The 19,157-nt window shown below is 46.1% G+C and overlaps 1 protein-coding gene across 2 annotated transcripts; it reads left to right on the forward strand.

Moving 5' to 3' along the window:
• Positions 1 to 437: 437 nt before the first annotated feature.
• On the forward strand, positions 438 to 1,925 carry LOC142761439 (ankyrin repeat domain-containing protein 9-like). Of its 2 annotated transcripts, XM_075864629.1 has the most exons (2): positions 438 to 921; positions 1,037 to 1,925. In XM_075864629.1, exons 1-2 carry the CDS (start codon positions 859 to 861, stop codon positions 1,811 to 1,813), a joined length of 840 nt encoding a protein of 279 aa, XP_075720744.1. In that variant the 5' UTR covers positions 438 to 858; the 3' UTR covers positions 1,814 to 1,925. The 2 variants fall into 2 exon arrangements, with proteins under 2 accessions (XP_075720744.1, XP_075720743.1); XM_075864628.1 differs by having other exon boundaries at positions 440 to 1,925.
• The last annotated feature ends 17,232 nt before the right edge of the window (positions 1,926 to 19,157 follow it).

Genomic DNA, 19,157 nt, shown 5'->3' on the forward strand with positions numbered 1-19,157 from the left:
GGGTAGCCACTGACCTGTGACAACCATTTCAATATTTCACCCAGTAGAATATAATGTAGTTCTTTAGAAGTGGGCACAATGCCAGGTGCAAAGAAGAGAATGAGCTCACCCACCCCCCGGGCACATTGTTCTTCACTCCCTTTGCAGCACAATCCCAGACGTCCTACAAAAACCAGACCCAGGATCTACAGTTGTATTTTTTAACGTTGTGACGCCACCTGCAGGACTCTTGTGCCCGGTTCATCATCGTTTCTATAATCTAAAATTCTATAAATATCAATAAATATCATTTCCATATCGGAACCAATCCCCGATCCCAACCATTCAAGTTTCTCCAGTTCCCAAATGACTGGATACAAATTCCTAATTAACTAATCGGTTACCGCTTCATTGTATCCTTCAGAGATCAGCTTGTATCCTGTATCCCTTGGGATCTATATCCCATCATCTATGGTGCGCTGCATCTGAATGCATGCCATACCCAACCCCCATCACCAGGCATTGCATGTAGAGCAGTCAGCACCAGCTCCTACCACTGCAGCAAGCACCAGAGCGGGGCGGTGAGGAGAAAACAGACTGACACAATGTGCATGTAGCATGGAGCTGCAGGGGCTGGCACAGGAAGGAGGGGTTTCCTACTGTCAGGGGGTTACGGGGGGGCATTGGATGATCAAGCCTACCGCTGCTGCTGATCAAGCCCTTTTTTGCAGGGGTCCCAGCTGGAAGAAACGAACACCAGCCGAGAGAGAAAAAAAAAGAGCCCGGGACTGTAAGGGTTAAATCCATCCGGAGGCTCGTGCTACAAGATGAACCTGCCGCAATGGTGGCTTGAGGCTACGCTCCGTCCTTGCCTTCTCTATGCAACGACTGTATGACGGCGGTAGATCACCTCTTCGTTGCCGCCACCCTTTAAGAAAACCCGTGAGTATTCCCTTTTGTTCCCGGCGCCCCGGCAGAAGACGACGCCGAAATGTGTAGCAACCAAGTCAGCCTGCAAGACGAGCAATGCAAATTCTATTCTTATATGTTCTACCAGGCGGTGCGGGACCAGGAGCCGGTATGGAAACTGGAGGAGATCAGGACTATGGAATATTTTCAGTGGGATGAAGACGCAAGCATGAGGTGCTACTCTCCGTCCGATGCCCTGATGTACGCCGTGGTGCATAATCACCTGCGTTACGCTCAATATTTGCTGTCTCACTTCCCGGAGGAAGCTCTGAAGGTGCCAGGAATCAAGTTCTGCTGCTGCGCTCCTTCTGCCCCGCACTTAGCCTTGGCCGTCACCTACGACAGACGAGACATCTTAATCATGATTATTAAGATGTCCCACGAGCTACCGAGTCTGAACTCCTACATCAATAGGGCCAGCTGCTTCCATCTGTCAGACGGGAAGACCCCTCTCCACCTGGCCTGTGAGCTCTTGAGTGCCGAAACTGTTTTGATCCTCCTAGGCAACGGGGCATCCCCAAAGATCATGGACCGGAAAGGGGAGACTCCGTTGGATGTTATCTTGGAGCAGTTATGGAGCTCCAAGGTCAACGTGGACTCCAAAAAACTCTGCTTGTATTATCTGCTGCTCTTCTCCCCAGCCCTGAACTTCAAGATGAGGAAGATCCTTCGAGACAATCCAGACTTTTGGAATCCCTTGTTGGGAGAGGACAAATTCAATTACTTGGTGGGGAATACACCCGCCACGTTGTATCTCATCTCTATGCAGAAAGTCTTGCAATGTCTGCCTCCCGCACTCTTCCCACAGAGCCTCCTGGCTCTACCGATACCTCACGCATTAAAGCCATTACCTGGGTCAGGTTAATAGGTGCGAAAAACCCAACCCTTCCAACCCGTCCTTCAGTCCACATGGCTTCTTCCCCCAAAATGACACCAGAATGAAATATCAAAATGAATGAATTAAATTATTAATGTTACCAGCTCGGTGCTCCATGACTCGATTGCCTAAACCGGTCAATGGGTGGTGGGTCCATCAGAGGTTTCCAGGAGTCTCTGGACTATCGTTGGCCATAAATACAAAGATATTCCAGTCGGATGAGCGTTTGATATTCAATCTGTATCATATGATCAGGGCGTAGGTGCAATAAAAGTTGGCTATGATGGGAACGACTGTAGCAATTCGATAAAATTCGGGCATTGGCCCATATGGGACATTACAACTTGGCTGAGTCATAGCTAGGCTTTCCATAACCCGGGGCAAAGATTTCGTCTGCTGCTCTAGCCCTGTATCTAAGTACCCTGGGCACGTCAGAATAGCTCGTTTATGCCACCCCGGAATCTGGGGCAAATGCCCCCCGCTAACCCTTCCTTGCTACCCCCCTGGTTGTTAGGTTCTATCACTGTACAAACATTGTAGGACATTCGATTTGGGGCATTTCAAAAAGATTCCATTGGTTGAAAGTTATTGATTGGTCACCAAATTTGACTCCACCCTCTTGTGATCGGTCAGATCGCCCAATCACCTGCGGGTCGATGGTCACAAGAGCATAGAGTAGTGACTCCTTCCTCGGTAGTAAAATGGATGTGCACAATCATATCTGTGATCTTTATCAATGTTAGCCCCTAAGGTCAGGTTCACCAGACACGCTTTGGCGCCATCTTTCATTTGCATAATTTTTTCCTATTTTAGCGGTAATGGATCCCACATGGGGAGAAGGATGAAGCTTTCTATTGGGAAGTTGTATCCTTCTATGGGAATCATGGATGCTTTAAAAAAAAAATGTGAAAAACTCGGCGTGCTGGCGCGGTCCTAACGATTGTGGCGCAGAGGACGGTCTGACACCTCCAGTCCATCTCATCTGCTGTATATAGTGACTGGCACTGCTGCTTAACCCTTCTGCTCCCTGATCAATGCCGCAGAGTTATATATTGCCGCACAGCCCATAAATCTCCATACAATATGCGCATTCTGTGTCCTCAGTTACGACCCAGGATCAGATACACAGGTTATATTTATTGGAGGTGGAATCAGATGAAAGTCGTATTTTAGGGCTGATATCAGCAGTTTTCTGTTTCAGAAGCGATAATCAGCATGTGAACATGTCGTGTCCTTGTTACCGGATATACAGCTCTATATAAACACATTTATCTCCTTCTCTATAAGACTGGACGTATCTTCTCTTCTGTATGGTTAGAATGATACGGTGTGTGCTGCAGCAATGGTGTATCTAAGCATGAATGATATGGTCTGCTGAGCCCGTGTATCTAATCCTATCATGTGTGATACTGTCTGCTGAGCCCTATATCTAATCCTATCATGTGTGATACTGTCTGCTGAGCCTGCGTATCTAATCCTATCATGTGTGATACTGTCTGCTGAGCCCTATATCTAATCCTATCATGTGTGATACTGTCTGCTGAGCCTGCGTATCGAATCCTATCATGTGTGATACTGTCTGCTGAGCTGTGTATCTAATCCTATCATGTGTGATACTGTCTGCTGAGCCCTATATCTAATCCTATCATGTGTTATACTGTCTGCTGAGCTGTGTATCTAATCCTATCATGTGTGATACTGTCTGCTGAGCCCTATATCTAATCCTATCATGTGTGATACTGTCTGCTGAGCCTGCGTATCTAATCCTATCATGTGTGATACTGTCTGCTGAGCTGTGTATCTAATCCTATCATGTGTGATACTGTCTGCTGTATCTAATCCTATCATGTGTGATACTGTCTGCTGTATCCAATCCTATCATGTGTGATACTGTCTGCTGTATCAAATCCTATCATGCATGATACAGTCAGATGACATGGTGTATCTAAGCCTATCAGGTGTGGTACGGCTGCTGAGTATTATGAGAATAAATACTAGGTCATCCAAGAAGGTCAACATTATCGTTAAATGAGGAATGAAATCTCGTTGTTTTAGGAATTTTTTATGTAAATACATTTGCAGGTGGCGCTGTTGCGTTTCATGCACTTTCAGACCCATTTATCCTATTTTACCCAGTGACGGTCTCTCCTCCGTACAGTCACAATGTGAACGAGGACTTCTCTTTTCACATTAGTTTGTATCTATGTCTGGAATAATAAGGAGGATTTGCATAGCTCCGCCTACTGTGGGGGAGGGGCCTACAGAACCTTTTATCAGTGTCAGACGTGGAAAACGGGGATGAAGATCCCGCTGTCCAGGACTGCAGCATTGATTGTCATTTGTCAGACCTCCCTCACCCACAGATCACATCACTGGTACAGTATATACAGTATATACACAAACCTGTTTTACAGCGCTCTGATCTCCTGGGCATTGGCATAACAAGACTAGAGAGACGAACTGCCCGTCAAACTGCTGCTCCACCCACATTGAGCTGCTCAGGTTGTAAACACTGGGCACAGCAGTGACCAGTACAGAATAACGGGGCATTCACGAGGCCTGAAACATGTATTTTACCATGAATTGATTGCGGACTTACTCAGAGGGGTCTTATCTCAGAGACTTATAGCATGTTCACCCCTCGGACCCACACCTTTATGAAGAACATGTTTTATCTCTATTTAATATGGTAAAATACTTATTTCAGGAATGCCCCTTTATTCTGTACTGGTCACTGCTGTATTGCACCCAGTGTTTACAACCGGAGCAGCTCAATGTGGGAGGGGCAGCAGTTTGATTGACAGTTACGCTCTCACATCTTGTTATGCAATTACCCTGTGTGTGGTTATTCCATAAATGTCTGAGATGGGAGTGCCCCTTTAAATTATACGTACCTTAAAACGCTCATTGATACGTTGACATAAAAAGGTAAAGTTAAAGACGTTCCTGTGATGCCAAAATGGTCTGCGGCTTTAAGGGGTTAATAATAAAATAAAGGATCATAATAAGAAAAACAATCATCCAAAATCTTGAAAAAAATCCTGTCTATCGGCCACAGGCAAATAAGAAAAAGCCTAGATAGCTTAGTCAAAGTAACTAAACTCTGCTTGCTGTCGGTGAATTGAAATATTCTTGTTTGCATCGGTCAAAGCTGCAGTTTGCAACAATAGATCAATGTTGGTAAGAGCTGTCAGGCTAAAGCCCAGGACCGGTGCTATGTTTAGTTGAGAGAGCATAGTCTAGGAAGATACATTGTAACAAACGTACATGCGAACAGTAAGGCTATGTTCACACAGGGCGGATACACTGCGAAAAAGTACACAGCGTATCCACCCTGGTCCCCGTAGGGAATTCCGGATGAAAAAAACGCACCAAATTGTAGGTAAAACAAAAAAAACAACTTATACTTACCCGTAGTCACGGCGACGCGTCCCTCTGACGTCCTGCAGCCCGGCCTTCTAGGGTGATGTTTCAGCCCATGTGACTGCTATAGCCTGTGATTGGCTGCAGCGGTCACATGTCATGAAACGTCATCCCTGGAGGACGGGCTGGACTGAGAAGCAGAGAGATCTGGGTAAGTATGACCTTTGTTTTTGAGTTGCGATTTTTGCGGCGGAATCACAGTTTTTCCTCCGCAAAAAATCGCAACATCTCTTATTTGTTGCAGGTTTTACCTCCGCCTTGAATTCAATGGGAAAAACCGGCAGCAGAAAAACCAGCGATTTTGCCGCGGAATAAAAAACTGCGCCGCAGGTCAATTTATTAAAGTTTTTTCAGCGGATTTTTTACGCAGCGTGGATTCGATTTGTTTACAGCTGAGCGTTTGTTACAATTATATCCAGCCTAGATAATCCTTTTTTAACTAAACAGCCGGGACTCCTGTTATGTTCTGGAGAAAGACCCGACCAGGCGGCACACATAGCACCGCACCCTTTACCACGACATCGGGGAGTGCGATTGATTCGCTGGATAACGTCTTTAGTAAAGAAACCGGACGACAAAAGGGAAGTAGAAGATGCAGAAAAACAACCACAAAACTGTAATAAGACGAGCCGGGATCTGACACAGCGGAACCAGACTATTCCGTGCTCGCCCTACGAGGTGTAGAGAGTAGTCACGCAATGTAGGGTTAGGCAATGGTGATGCAGCAGAGTCGGGTATGCGGTACAGAAACGGTGGTCGAGTATAATCAAGAGGAATCAGAAACAAAACAGGTCACAACAGTAAAGCAAACCTCCAAACCTCCATACCGCCAAACCTCCAAACCTCCATACCTCCAAACCTCCAAACCTCCATACCGCCAAACCGCCAAACCTCCATACCGCCAAACCTCCATACCTACATACCGCCAAACCTCCATACCTCCAAACCTCCATACCGCCAAACCTCCATACCTCCATACCGCCAAACCTCCATACCTACATACCGCAAAACCTCCAAACCTCCATACCGCCAAACCTCCATACCTCCATACCGCCAAACCTCCATACCTACATACCGCAAAACCTCCAAACCTCCATACCGCCAAACCTCCAAACCTCCATACCGCCAAACCTCCATACCTACATACCGCCAAACCTCCATACCTACATACCGCCAAACCTCCATACCTCCAAACCTCCATACCGCCAAACCTCCATACCTCCATACCGCCAAACCTCCATACCTACATACCGCAAAACCTCCAAACCTCCATACCGCCAAACCTCCATACCTCCATACCGCCAAACCTCCATACCTACATACCGCAAAACCTCCAAACCTCCATACCGCCAAACCTCCAAACCTCCATACCGCCAAACCTCCAAACCTCCATACCGCCAAACCTCCATACCGCGAAACCTCCATAGCTCCATACCTCCAAACCTCCATACCGCCAAACCTCCAAACCTCCATACGGCCAAACCTCTATACCTCCAAACATCCATACCGCCAAACCTCCATACCGCCAAACCTCCATACCGCCAAACCTCCATACCTCCATACCTCCAAACCTCCAAACCTCCATACCGCCAAACCTCCATACATCCAAACCTTCAAACCTCCATACCGCCATACCTCCAAACCTCCGTACCTCCATACCGCCATACCTCCAAACCGCCATACCTCCATACCGCCATACCTCCATACCGCCATATCTCCATATCGCCAAACCTCACTGGCGTAGCTATAGGGGGTCGCAGCGGTCGCAATTGCCCACGGCCCCCCACACCACATCAATAAAAAGTTACTATAGTAACTCGGGCCGCGGGCCCCTGTTACTATAGTAACATACTTTACTTACCTTCCTGGTTCCGGATCGCAGCGGAGGTCCAGACGTCAAGCGCTGTGCGCAGCGCATGACGTCACCACGCTATGCGGCGCGCACAGCATCGAGACGACAGAACTCCCGCCGCGGCCGAAGAGGAAGGTAAGGTTAGCCCTGACTGGCGGGGTCTGACTCCCGGGACCCGCCAATCAGCTGTTTTGAAGGGGCCGCAGCACTCGTACGAGAGCTGCTCCCCTTCATTCCGGTCACTTCATTCCGGTCACACTGTGAATCCGTGTCGGCGATTCACAGTGTGGGCGAGTAGTGAAATGAAGGGGAAGAAGCTCTCGTACGAGTGCTGCGGCCCCTTCAAAACAGCTGATTTGCGAGTCCCGGGAGACACATCAGCTATTGATGGCCTATCCTGAGGATAGGCCATCAATGTTTAGGGACTGCACAACCCCTAAGCCTACGATGTAGCAGGCTTAGGGGGCCCATGAGACAGGATCACAGATTGTGTGATCCTGTCTGCTGGGCCCTGTATCTAAGCCAATCACATGGTAGGCTTAGATACATGGCCCATGCGTGATCCTGTCTGCTGGGCCCTGTATCTAAGCCAATCACATGGTAGGCTTAGATACATGGCCCATGCGTGATCCTGTCTGCTGGGCCCTGTATCTAAGCCAATCACATCATAGGCTTAGATACATGGCCCATGCGTGATCCTGTCTGCTGGGCCCTGTATCTAAGCCAATCACATGGTAGGCTTAGATACATGGCCCATGTGTGATCCTGTCTGATGGGCCCTGTATATAAGCCAATCACATGGTAGGCTTAGATACATGGCCCATGTGTGATCCTGTCTGCTGGGCCCTGTATCTAAGCCAATCACACTGTAGGTTTAGATACAGTCCCAGCACACAGTAATCTTATACTGTATAAGATTACTGTCTGCTGGACCCTGTATCTAAGCCTACGTTGTGGTAGGCTTAGATACAGGGTCCCACAGACAGTATCACACATGGGCCCTGTATCTAAGCCTAACACATGTTACTAATCATTTTTTGTGTGTTTTCTTACAGGTTCGGTCGTTGGACTACGTCGGATTCCAGGACTACTTCGATGACGGCTTTTTTTTTTATTATTAATAAAATGGTTAATGAGGGCTGTGTGGGGTTTTTTTTATTTCAATAAAATATTTTTTCTATGTCTTTGTGTTTTTTTTTAAACTATATTACTACCGCCTTAGTAATGGCCGCCGGCTGATTGACAGCATCCATTGCTAAGGCGGGGCTTAGTGTTAGCCGATGCAGAGGCGAACACTAACCCCCATTATTACCCCGGTACCCACCGCCACCAGGGGTGCTGGGAAGAGCCGGGCACCATCCAGTACCTGACCATCTGTAGTGATGGTCGGCCACTGGGGTGGCCGCAGGCTGGTATTATCAGGAGGGGAAAGGCCAAAAACAGTGGCCCTTCCTACCCTGGTAATGCTAGGCTGCTGCTGTTGCTTTATTGTATCTGGCTGGTTATGAAAAATGGGGGGGACCCCACGTCATTTAAAAAAAAATAATTGGAAAGAACGATGTGGGGTCCCCCCCATTTTTCATAACCAGACAGATACAATAAAGCAGGAGCAGCCTAGCATCATCAGGGTAGGAAGGGCCACTGTTTTTGGCCTTTCCCCTCCTGATAATACCAGCCTGCCACCACCCCAGTGGCCGACCATCACTACAGATGGTCGGGTACTGGTTCGTACCCGCCTCTTCCCAGTATCCCTGGTGGCGGTGGGTACCGGGGTAATAATGGGGGTTAGTGTAGCCTCTGCACCGGCTAACATTAAGCCTCGCCTTAGTAATGGAGGTTGTCAATCAGCCGGCGGCCATTACTAAGGCGGTGATAATAAAGTTTAAAAAAATACAAGCACATAGAAAAAATGTTTTATTGAAATAAAAAAACACAACTCTCATTAACCATTTTATTGAGAATAAAAAAAACGCCGTCATTGAAGTCCTCGTATCCGAAGTCCAACAACCGAACCTGTAAAAAAACACAAACACACAAAAATAATCAGTAACACATAAAGAAGCAAAATTATTATTCTTACCTTTCCTGGGTCCAACGCTGGAGCCGCAATGTCAGCGAGCTGAGTCCTGTATCTAATCCAATCATGTGTGATACTGTCTCCTGAGCCACTGTATCTAATCCTATCATGTGTGATACTGTCTGCTGGGCCCTATATCTAATCCAATCATGTGTGATACTGTCTGCTGAGCTGTGTATCTAATCCAATCATGTGTGATACTGTCTGCTGGGCCACTGTATCTAATCCTATCATGTGTGATACTGTCTGCTGGGCCACTGTATCTAATCCAATCATGTGTGATACTGTCTGCTGGGCCACTGTATCTAATCGTATCTTGTGTGATACTGTCTGCTGAGCCACTGTATCTAATCCTATCATGTGTGATACTGTCTGTTGGGCCCTATATCTAATCCGATCATGTGTGATACTGTCTGCTGAGCCACTGTATCTAAGCCTATCATGTGTGATACTGTCTGCTGAGCCACTGTATCTAATCCTATCCATAGGGTCGTAGTGCTATAGATATGCTATGCTGTCTCCTATACACATATTTTTTTTTGGGCGGACACATATGTATTGGGGCTATTTCCCCTGACATTTTAAGCCCTGAGGGTATGTTCACACGGCAGCGTCCGTTACGGCTGAAATTACGGTGCTGTTTTCAGGAGAAAACAGCACCGTAATTTCAGCCGTAATGGCATGTGCAGGCGTCTTTCGCTGCGTCCATTACGGACGTAATTGGAGCTGTTTTTCTATGGAGTCCATGGAAAACGGCTCCATTTACGTCTGAAGAAGTGACAGGCACTTCTTTGACGCGGGCGTCTTTTTTATGCGCCGCCTTTTGACAGCGGCGCGTAAAAAAAAATGACCGTCGGCACAGAACATCGTAAGACCCATTCAAATGAATGGGCAGATGTTTGCCGGCGCTTTGGAGCCGCATTTTCGGACGTAATTCAATGCTAAAACGCCCGAATTACGTCCGTAGATAGGGTGTGTGAACCCAGCCTTAGTGATGCCCCGGCTGCTAGTGCTGCATTGTTGGGTCACTTAGGAGACCCAGCGATGCAGCTGAAAGCTGCGGACCGTCGGCCATGAGAAGTTTGCGGGGGCACAGTATAATGCCCCCATAGTGCCTCCCCACACAGTATAATGCCCCCATAGTACCTCCCACACAGTATAATGCCATATAGTACCTCCCACACAGTATAATGCCCCCATAGTGCCTCCCCACACAGTATAATGCCCCCATAGTGCCTCCCCACACAGTATAATGCCCCCATAGTACCTCCCACACAGTATAATGCCATATAGTACCTCCCACACAGTATAATGCCATATAGTACCTCCCACACAGTATAATGCCCCCATAGTGCCTCCCCACACAGTATAATGCCCCCATAGTGCCTCCCCACACAGTATAATGCCCCCATAGTGCCTCCCCGCACAGTGTAATACCCCATATAGTGCCTTCCCACAGTATAATGCTCCCTTTGTGTCTCCCACACAGTATAATGCCCCCATAGTGCCTCCCCACACAGTATAATGCCCCCATAGTGCCTCCCCACACAGTATAATGCCCCCATAGTGCCTCCCACACAGTATAATGCCCCCATAGTGTCCCCCACACAGTATAATGCCCCCCATAGTGATAGTGCTCCCCCCCCCCCCCACACACACACACACAGTACAATGCCCCTATAGGTTAATTTTTCTCTACACAGAGCTATACAGGGATAACGCATGTTTAGAATATACTGATCTTTTTATCTTACATTTTTGTTGCATAGAAAGAAAATTAACATTTTGTGTAATAACCCGGATATTATCTGGTATTATTGGATTATTTACTTCCCATTCCTTATATAACGCCAACATATTCTGCAGCGCTGTACAGAGATTGACTCCATTCACATCAGTTCTTGTCCCCTGTGGAGCTCACAATCTAATTTCCTATATCATACACACAGGCCAATTTCATAAGAAGCCATTTATCCTATCATTATATTTTAGGAGTGAAGGAGGAAACCAAAGAACCCGGACAGAACACGGGGAGAACATACAAATTCCATGCAGATTTTGCACTTCTTTGGAGTTAAACCCAGGACCCCAACAAGATAACAACCGACCACTGAGCAACCAACATATTTATTGTTTATAGGTTGATAATTCAATAGTTTTTTTGTTTGTGATAGTGCTTACTGTAAAATAACCACTAGATGGCGATGTTTACTTATTTTTAAGGGCACAATTCAGACTGCACCATAAATGAAAGATAACTCATTGTACATATATTCTGCAGCTTGTTAATAGGCTTTATTTCAAGATCTCTGCTTGTTGTTAGTCAAAGAAAACAGTGTAACAGAGTTTCATACCCCAAACTGAAAATGAAATTAGTTGGAGTGAAATGCGTCAAATTTATTAAGACCTTTTTTAAGACCTTTTCAATAAAAAAATGTGCTGCATCCCGGCCAGTCCTAAAGATAAAAAATAAATTCTACATCTGCTATGAGCAGGCGTGAATTTGGGCTTCAAATTGCACCATTTTCTGTCTTTAAACATGATAAATGTGTCGGGAACTTGCTGGCCCCGCCCCTCTCAGTATACCCCACCCCAATTTGACACTTTAAATTGCAAATTATTGTGGAAATACGACATGCGCCATTATTTGATCCTTTTTAACTCCACAAAAATGGCGCAAATTAATTGATACATTTCCCCCAGTTTATTTAGAGACTAAAACCCGTTGTGATCTAATTCTGTTCACACAGATGATGGTTTGTTACAAAATATCAGTGCAGGTGAGAGCTTATATCCTCTGCGTGTGAGCAACAGTGTTTCCACTCACTGACAGCAAGCAGGAATTGTAAAAATGCTAAGGAATTAAAACACAAATAGGGAGCTTTATTAAGACTGACCTTTCATTTGCCCATCTTAATATTCAGATGGCTGGACTACGATGCGCCTAATTAATTAAGGGACGCACGTCTCTTATTGAAATAGACGCATTTCGTGTGGACACAATTCTTTGGATTCAAACCCAGGAGGACCCCAGTGCTGCAAGACAACAGTGCTGGCCTCTGAGCCCCCAAAATAGATATTGTTCATAGGTTTATAATACAATAGTTTCTTTTTTTTTTTCTTATTATAGCATTTACCATAAACTGACCACTAGATGGCGATCTTTACATATTTTTAAGTGCCCAATTCAGACCTCACCAAAAACGAAAGAAAAATTATTGATGAATACTGAGAGTCAAACACAATATAAAAATCTTCTCAGAGAGTCAGTACCCCCTAGATGGTAACGGTGTTCCCTGACTCCATTAGAAGACAGCAAGACAAGACAGGAGTCCTATAATAAGACACAGCTTTCCATCCAGTGGTTTTATGTCCATTGATTTACCCTCCGGCAGAGGCCGGTAATGTCGACAGTTCTCAATCCATTTGACGATCAGTGAGTTAAATAAACTTTAGCGGGATGAACTAGGCATCAGCAAAATCGCAAGGGCAACTGTATGTGCTGCCCTTCAATCTGCATAGAAATGCATCCACAGCTATACATCGTAGGATTGATGAGGTGCTAAATGCAAAGTGCCCTGTGTATGCAAGAATTTGCTTGGCGTGTTGTTTGAAAGAATGGTTTACATACCTCCCAACCGACACGGATTCAGCGTGAAAGTCCCGGCCGAGGGTATGTCCCAGCGTCAACTGTATCTGCATCCTCAGGACGCAGATACAGTTGACCCCAACGCTGAAGCAGGGAACAGTCAGTTCCCTGCTTCAGCTTTAGTAGAGAGGACTCCCCAGGCACAGCGCTGCTTTAAGTGCTGAGCCCGGAAAAGCCCTTGACATCACTGTAATTACATCGATAGTGATGTCGGTGGCTCCTCCAGGAGCGGAATCCCCTGGCAGAGTGTTGCCGGCTCCCTGGCTGGGGATTCCGCTCCTAGAGGGAACCCCCAACATCACTGTCCATAAATGGACAGTGACGTCTGGGGCTCCTCCTGAAGAGGAATTCCTGGCCAGACTATTGCCGGCACTCTGGTCAGGGATTCCGCTCCTAGAGGGAACCACTGACGTCACTGTCCAGCTAAGGAGGCATTATACTGTATGGGGCAGCTGTGGGGGTATTATAGTGTATAGAGGTAGCAAAGGGGGCATTATACTGTATGGGGGCAGCTATGGGGGCATGATACTATTTGGGGGGATCTGTAGGGGCATCATACTGTATGGGGAAGCTGTGGTGGCATGATACTGTGTGGAAGCAGCTATGGGATATTATACTGTATAAGGGCAGCTATGGGGGCATGATACTGTATGGGCGGCTATGGGGTATTATACTATATTGGGACAGCTAAGGGGCATTATATTGTGTTGGGACAGCTAAGGGGCATTATGCTGTATGGCGCAGCTATGGGGCATTATACTGTATGGGGCATCTGTGTGGGCATTATACTGTATAGGGCAGCTATGGGGGCATTATGCTGTTTGGAGGCAGCTATGGGGCATTATACTGTATGGGACATCTGTGTGGGCATTATACTGTATGGGGCAGCTATGGGAGAATTATGCTGTATGGGGGCAGCTATGGGGCATCATGCTGTATGGGGGAATTTGTTTAGGCATTATTCTGCATGGGGGCATTTGTGTGGGCATTATAATGCATGGGGCATCTGTGTGGGCATTATTCTGTATGGGGTCAACTGTGTTGGCTTTATACTGTAAGGGTGGCAGCTATGGGGGCATTATAATATATGGTGGCAGCTAGAGGGCATTATACTGTGTGGGAGGCACTATGGGAGCAAGATACTTTGTGGGCTGAAACGGGTGATTATAGGCGGGGATTGGGCGGGATTAGAGGTGCGGCCTAAAATAAAAAAAATCCCGCTGCGCGCGCCGCATTGATTGTGTCTTTTTGCGCTACTTGAAAGTTGGGCGGTATGTGGTTAAGCCAGGGGTGGGCAAACTTTTTGACTCGCGGGCCACAATGGGTTCTAAAATTTGACAGAGGGGCCGGGCCAGGAGCATTTGGAGGGAGTGTTTGGGCCGGATATACTAAAGCATTAAATGTAGTGTGTGCAAACCTCATAGCACAGTAAGAACACTACAACCCAATTTATTAACTGTCTTTCAAATGTGAAAAATAGCCCTTATCAGTTAATAAATTTGTCTCAAGGAATATGCAAGATATGGCATTTACATACTATTTCGCAGATACTGGGAGGAGGAAATGTAAATAGATTAAAATAACATACGCACTGTGATTTATCAAGAAAAAAGTTCTGTTGACTCTGTAAATGAGCTGCCAACCTCTGAGCAGTAGCCGCCCGTTCTTGTGTTGACTGCTTGCTAGCATAGTTTGCATGCTTCGTGGCAAAGTGACGGCTGATATTGTACTCTTTGAAAACCGAAGGGCTTAATGGTGACGTGAAACGAAGTGAAAATTAAAGTGAAATAAAGAGAAATACGCGCCACATTAACCCCTTAATGACCGGGCCATTTTGCACGTTAATGACCAAGGATTATTTTTTGTTTTTTCATGGTCGCATTCCAAGAGTCGTAACTTTTTTTTTATTACGTCGACATAGCCGTATAAGGGCTTGTTTTTTGCGGGACGAGTTGTATTTTGTAATTGCACCATTTTTAGATGCTTATAATATATTGATTAACTTTTATTAACTTTATTTTAGGAGAGAATTGAAAATAAGCAGCTATTCCAGCATTAATTTTCACGTTATAAATTTATGCCCTTTACTATGCAGCATAAATAACATGTTACCTTTATTCTACGGGTCGGCACGATTACGGGGATACCAAATATGTAAAGGTTTTATATGTTTTCCTACGTTTGCACAATAAAAACCCTTTTAGAAAAAAATTACTTGTTTTTGCATCGCCGCGTTCCAAGAGCCGTCATTTTTTATTTTTCCGTCGATGTGACCGTATGTGGGCTTGATTTTTGCGGGCCAATGCGTAGTTTTCATTAGTACTATTTTGGGGTACATAGGACTTATAGATTAACTTTTATTTTATTTTTTATGGGGGGAATGGGAGAAAAGAGAGAATTTTGCCGTTGTTTTTTGCGGGTTTTTTGGACGCCGTTCATCCGGCGGTTTAATTAATGTGTTCATTTTATTGGTCAAGTTGTTACGATCGCGGGGATACCATATATGTGTATGTGTGATTTGTTTTGACACTTTTACTGAATAAAACCACTTTTTGGGCAAAAAAAGTAGTTTTATTTGATTTTGACTGTAATTATTTTATTTTTTTTCAACAAACTTTATTTAACTGATTGACATTTTTTTTTTAAGTCCCACCAGGGGACTTCACTATGCGATGTGCCGATCGCATATATAATGCTTTGGTATACTTCGTATACCAAAGCATTATTGCCTGTCAGTGTAAAACTGACAGGCAACCTGTTAGGTCATGCCTCCGGCATCGCCAAACAGGCAGTTGCGGAAGACAGACCTGGGGGTCTTTGTTAGACCCCTGGCTGTCATGGAAACCCGACGGCGACCCGCGATTTGTTTGCGGGGGCGCCGATCGGGTGACAGAGGGAGCTCCCTCCCTCTGTCAAACACATTAGATGCCGCTGTCACTATTGACAGCGGCATTTAATGGGTTAAACTGCCGGAATCGGAGCGCGCTTCGATTCCGGCAGTTGCAGCAGGAGCCAGGCTGTGTATAACAGCCGTGCTCCTGCCGCTGATCGCGTGGGTACACTGGCAGTACCCGCGCCATCACAGGACGGATATATCCGTCCTCCTGCGCGAACTAGCAGCTGCTGAGGACGGATATATCCGTCCTTCGGCGTTAAGGACAACGGTCAATGTGTTTTGAGTGCGCCATCTATTGGGAAAACGTGGGCATTGCAGGGAAAGGGGAAAAAAAAGGAGGTTTTTACTATGATTTAGACAAGTTCGGCGGGCCGGATTAAAAAGCCTAACGGGCCGTATGTGGCCCGCGGGCCGTAGTTTGCCCATGTCTGGGTTAAGCACTCAAACTTACAAACAGATGTCACAATACAGTGTACATAGATAATTCTGCTTTACAGTACACATACATAATGCCGCCAAACTGTACACATAAATAGTGCTGCCATATTGTGCACATAACTTTACAACAGACATATAATATGCCCATATAACGGCAGCCGGAGTGCCCCCCATTAACTGTACTATCAGAGGACCCTGTTAATAGCACAATCATAGCTCGCTGCCTCAAGAAGGTCCTGGCATCCCATAACGAGACATGGCATCCTCTGTCCGACGCCCTGCTCTTACCCGTCGCTGTCCTTTCTCCCCTCCCTTCTTAGAGTGGTTTGCTCCTCGCTATCCTGTCCCGCCTTCTGTGGATCAGCGCTCCCCTCACCGCCGCTGCTCTCCTGCTAGGTCCTCTTCTGTGCGCACGCGCCCAGCAAAATCGTGTGTCTTAAAGGTCTAGTGTGTGGCAGAACCTCTCCTTCCCATGCAAATGGCCTGAGCAATTAAGTTATTTAGTGATAGTTAACTGTTTATTTTGTCTCTTGGTTCTAGATCCGGTTTGTCCATTTGACCACGTCTATTGTCTGTTGCCTGCCCTTACCTCGGTCCGTCTCCCATATACGATTGTATTCTGCCTGCCCGGACTTTGCCAAATTTGTGGCAACTCAGTGGATCCACATTCACTTCTCAAGGTTCGTGATACTAGCAGGGTGCCCCCATAAATAATAGTGGCAGCAGAGTGTCCCCCATACAGAGAAGTTAAGCAATGTCAATTAGATAGATAACATTCCTTCTCACTACAGCATTACAAACATGTAGTGCAAAAATGTATGTAGTTAGAGTTGGGTGGGTGATTGGTAACTCAGCTGCTGAATTATGCTGGGACTTCCTGCTCAGAGAGGGGGGAGAGAATTGCTTCTTTTAGAGTCTGGACACAGAATTGTTCACACAGCTGTTGCAGGCACTTTGAAATAATGGTAAAAGAAATGCTACTTTACTCAGTGTGTTCTTTCAATGCTTACATCATGTATTATTTATTGATGACCAGCTGAAAAAGAGCCAGTCACATCACTGCACCACTATCTAATATCAGTACAACTCTGTCCCTAACACCCTTCCATGTAACTTTATACACTATCCGATCCTGAACTCTTCATCTTCAGGTATAGTGAGAGAGGAAGGGACTCTTGCAGTGATTGATTGATTGATTGATTGATTGATTGACAGGTGGTGGTAATGATGGTGGCTGTGATGATGGTTATAATGGGGATGCTCTCAGTGGAGAATGTGGCAGGAGTGATGGTGGTGCTGCTGCTGGTGGTCGTTATAATGGTGGTGGTGATGATGACACTAGTGATGGTGGCAGTCATGATACTGGTGGTGGTGATGGTGACAGTGTAGCTGGTGGCGGTGGTAATGGTTATAATGGTGGAGATGGTGGTGGTGATAGTAGCAGTGGTGAAGGTAGTAATAGTGGCATTGGTGATTGTGGTGGTGTTGGTAGTGCTGGTTATGATGATTATAATGGTTGTGGTGATGGTGGCAATGGTGATAGTGGTGATGGTGGTGGTGATTGTAATGGTGGTGATGATGGCGGCAGTGGTTTTGGTGGCAGTAGTGATAGTGGTTATAATAGCGGTGGTGGTTGTGGGGATCGTAGCAATTCTGATAGTGGTGATGGTGGCAGTGGTGGTATTGGTGCTGTTGGTTAGAATGGTGGTGGTGGTGATGATGGTGCCAGTGGAGCTGATGGCAATGATAATGGTGGTTTTAATGGTGCTGATGGCAGTGGTGATGATAGTGGCAGTGGTGATGGTAGTGATAGTGTCAGTGGTAAAGGTAATTGTAGTGGTGGTGTTAGTGGTGGTGCTGGTGATTGTGGTTATAATAGTGGTGGTGGTAGTAGTGATGGTGGCAATAGTGACAGTGATAGTGGTTATAATGGCGATGGTGGTGGTGATGCTGGCAGTGGTAATGGTGGCAGTGGATATGGTAGCGGTGGTAATGGTGGTTATAATACTGGTGATGGCGGTGGTTGTGATACTGGCAGTGGTGATTGTAGTGGGGGTGTTAGTGGTGGTGGTGATAATGGCAGTGATGATAGTGGTGGTGGTGGTGGCAGTGGTGATAGTGGTGGTGATGGTGGTAGTAGTGATGGTGGCAGTGATGATAGTGGTGGTGATGGGGGTAGTGGTGATGGTGGCAGTGATGATAGTGGTGGTGATGGTGGCAGTAGTGATGGTGGCAGTGGTGATAGTGGTGATGGTAGTTTTGTGAGATTTTTTTTGAACATTTTGCACAGTGTATGAAAATAACAATTAGCTAATTAGTGATGAGAAGTTTAACTTTCAGTGTAATTGATGAAGAAGGTGTAAGAGGGTACTCCATCATGAGCTGATCATTGGCGGGATGAATTTTTGGAGATGGTTCCATTTATTGACCTGCACAGTTATTATTAACATTGATGAAGTACATGGATAATGCAGAACGGGTTAGAGGTCTGGTTTTTCCAGAATATGAGTGTGTACAAATCTCTAGAGAGGTGACAGAGCTGAGAGGTCTGCAGAAAAGAGTCTATGGCCCCATGACTTTAGTGGTATCCGTCTTGGTGTGTATAGACTTGGTGTGAATGGCTTAGAAACAAATGCCAGCAGCCGTCGTGAATACCGTTACCTGACAAGTACCATACAGTATAAACTTCCTTGCAGCCTGCCGGCTACTATTGGATCATTCCTGGTTGTAAACCCCGTCACTACAGTAGTTCTCAGCATTCACATAAAGGGGCACATTTTCTCTCACTCTGGTCCCTCGAATACAAGTTTCCAAGGTGCTGTGTACACTTTACGTCCTTATCACCGCAGGCAAAGACCACTACTGCCGCATGTCATTGGGCTGTACAGCAGAAGTTGCCAAAAAAACGCCTCCTTCTCTGACATCACTCAGTGCTCGGCCGCTATTGGCTGAAGCTTTCAGGTAACGCTCACTACTTCCTGGACCAAATGTTGGAGA

This window comes from Rhinoderma darwinii, chromosome 4, assembly GCF_050947455.1.
Source record: "Rhinoderma darwinii isolate aRhiDar2 chromosome 4, aRhiDar2.hap1, whole genome shotgun sequence".
Classification (NCBI taxonomy): domain Eukaryota; kingdom Metazoa; phylum Chordata; class Amphibia; order Anura; family Rhinodermatidae; genus Rhinoderma; species Rhinoderma darwinii.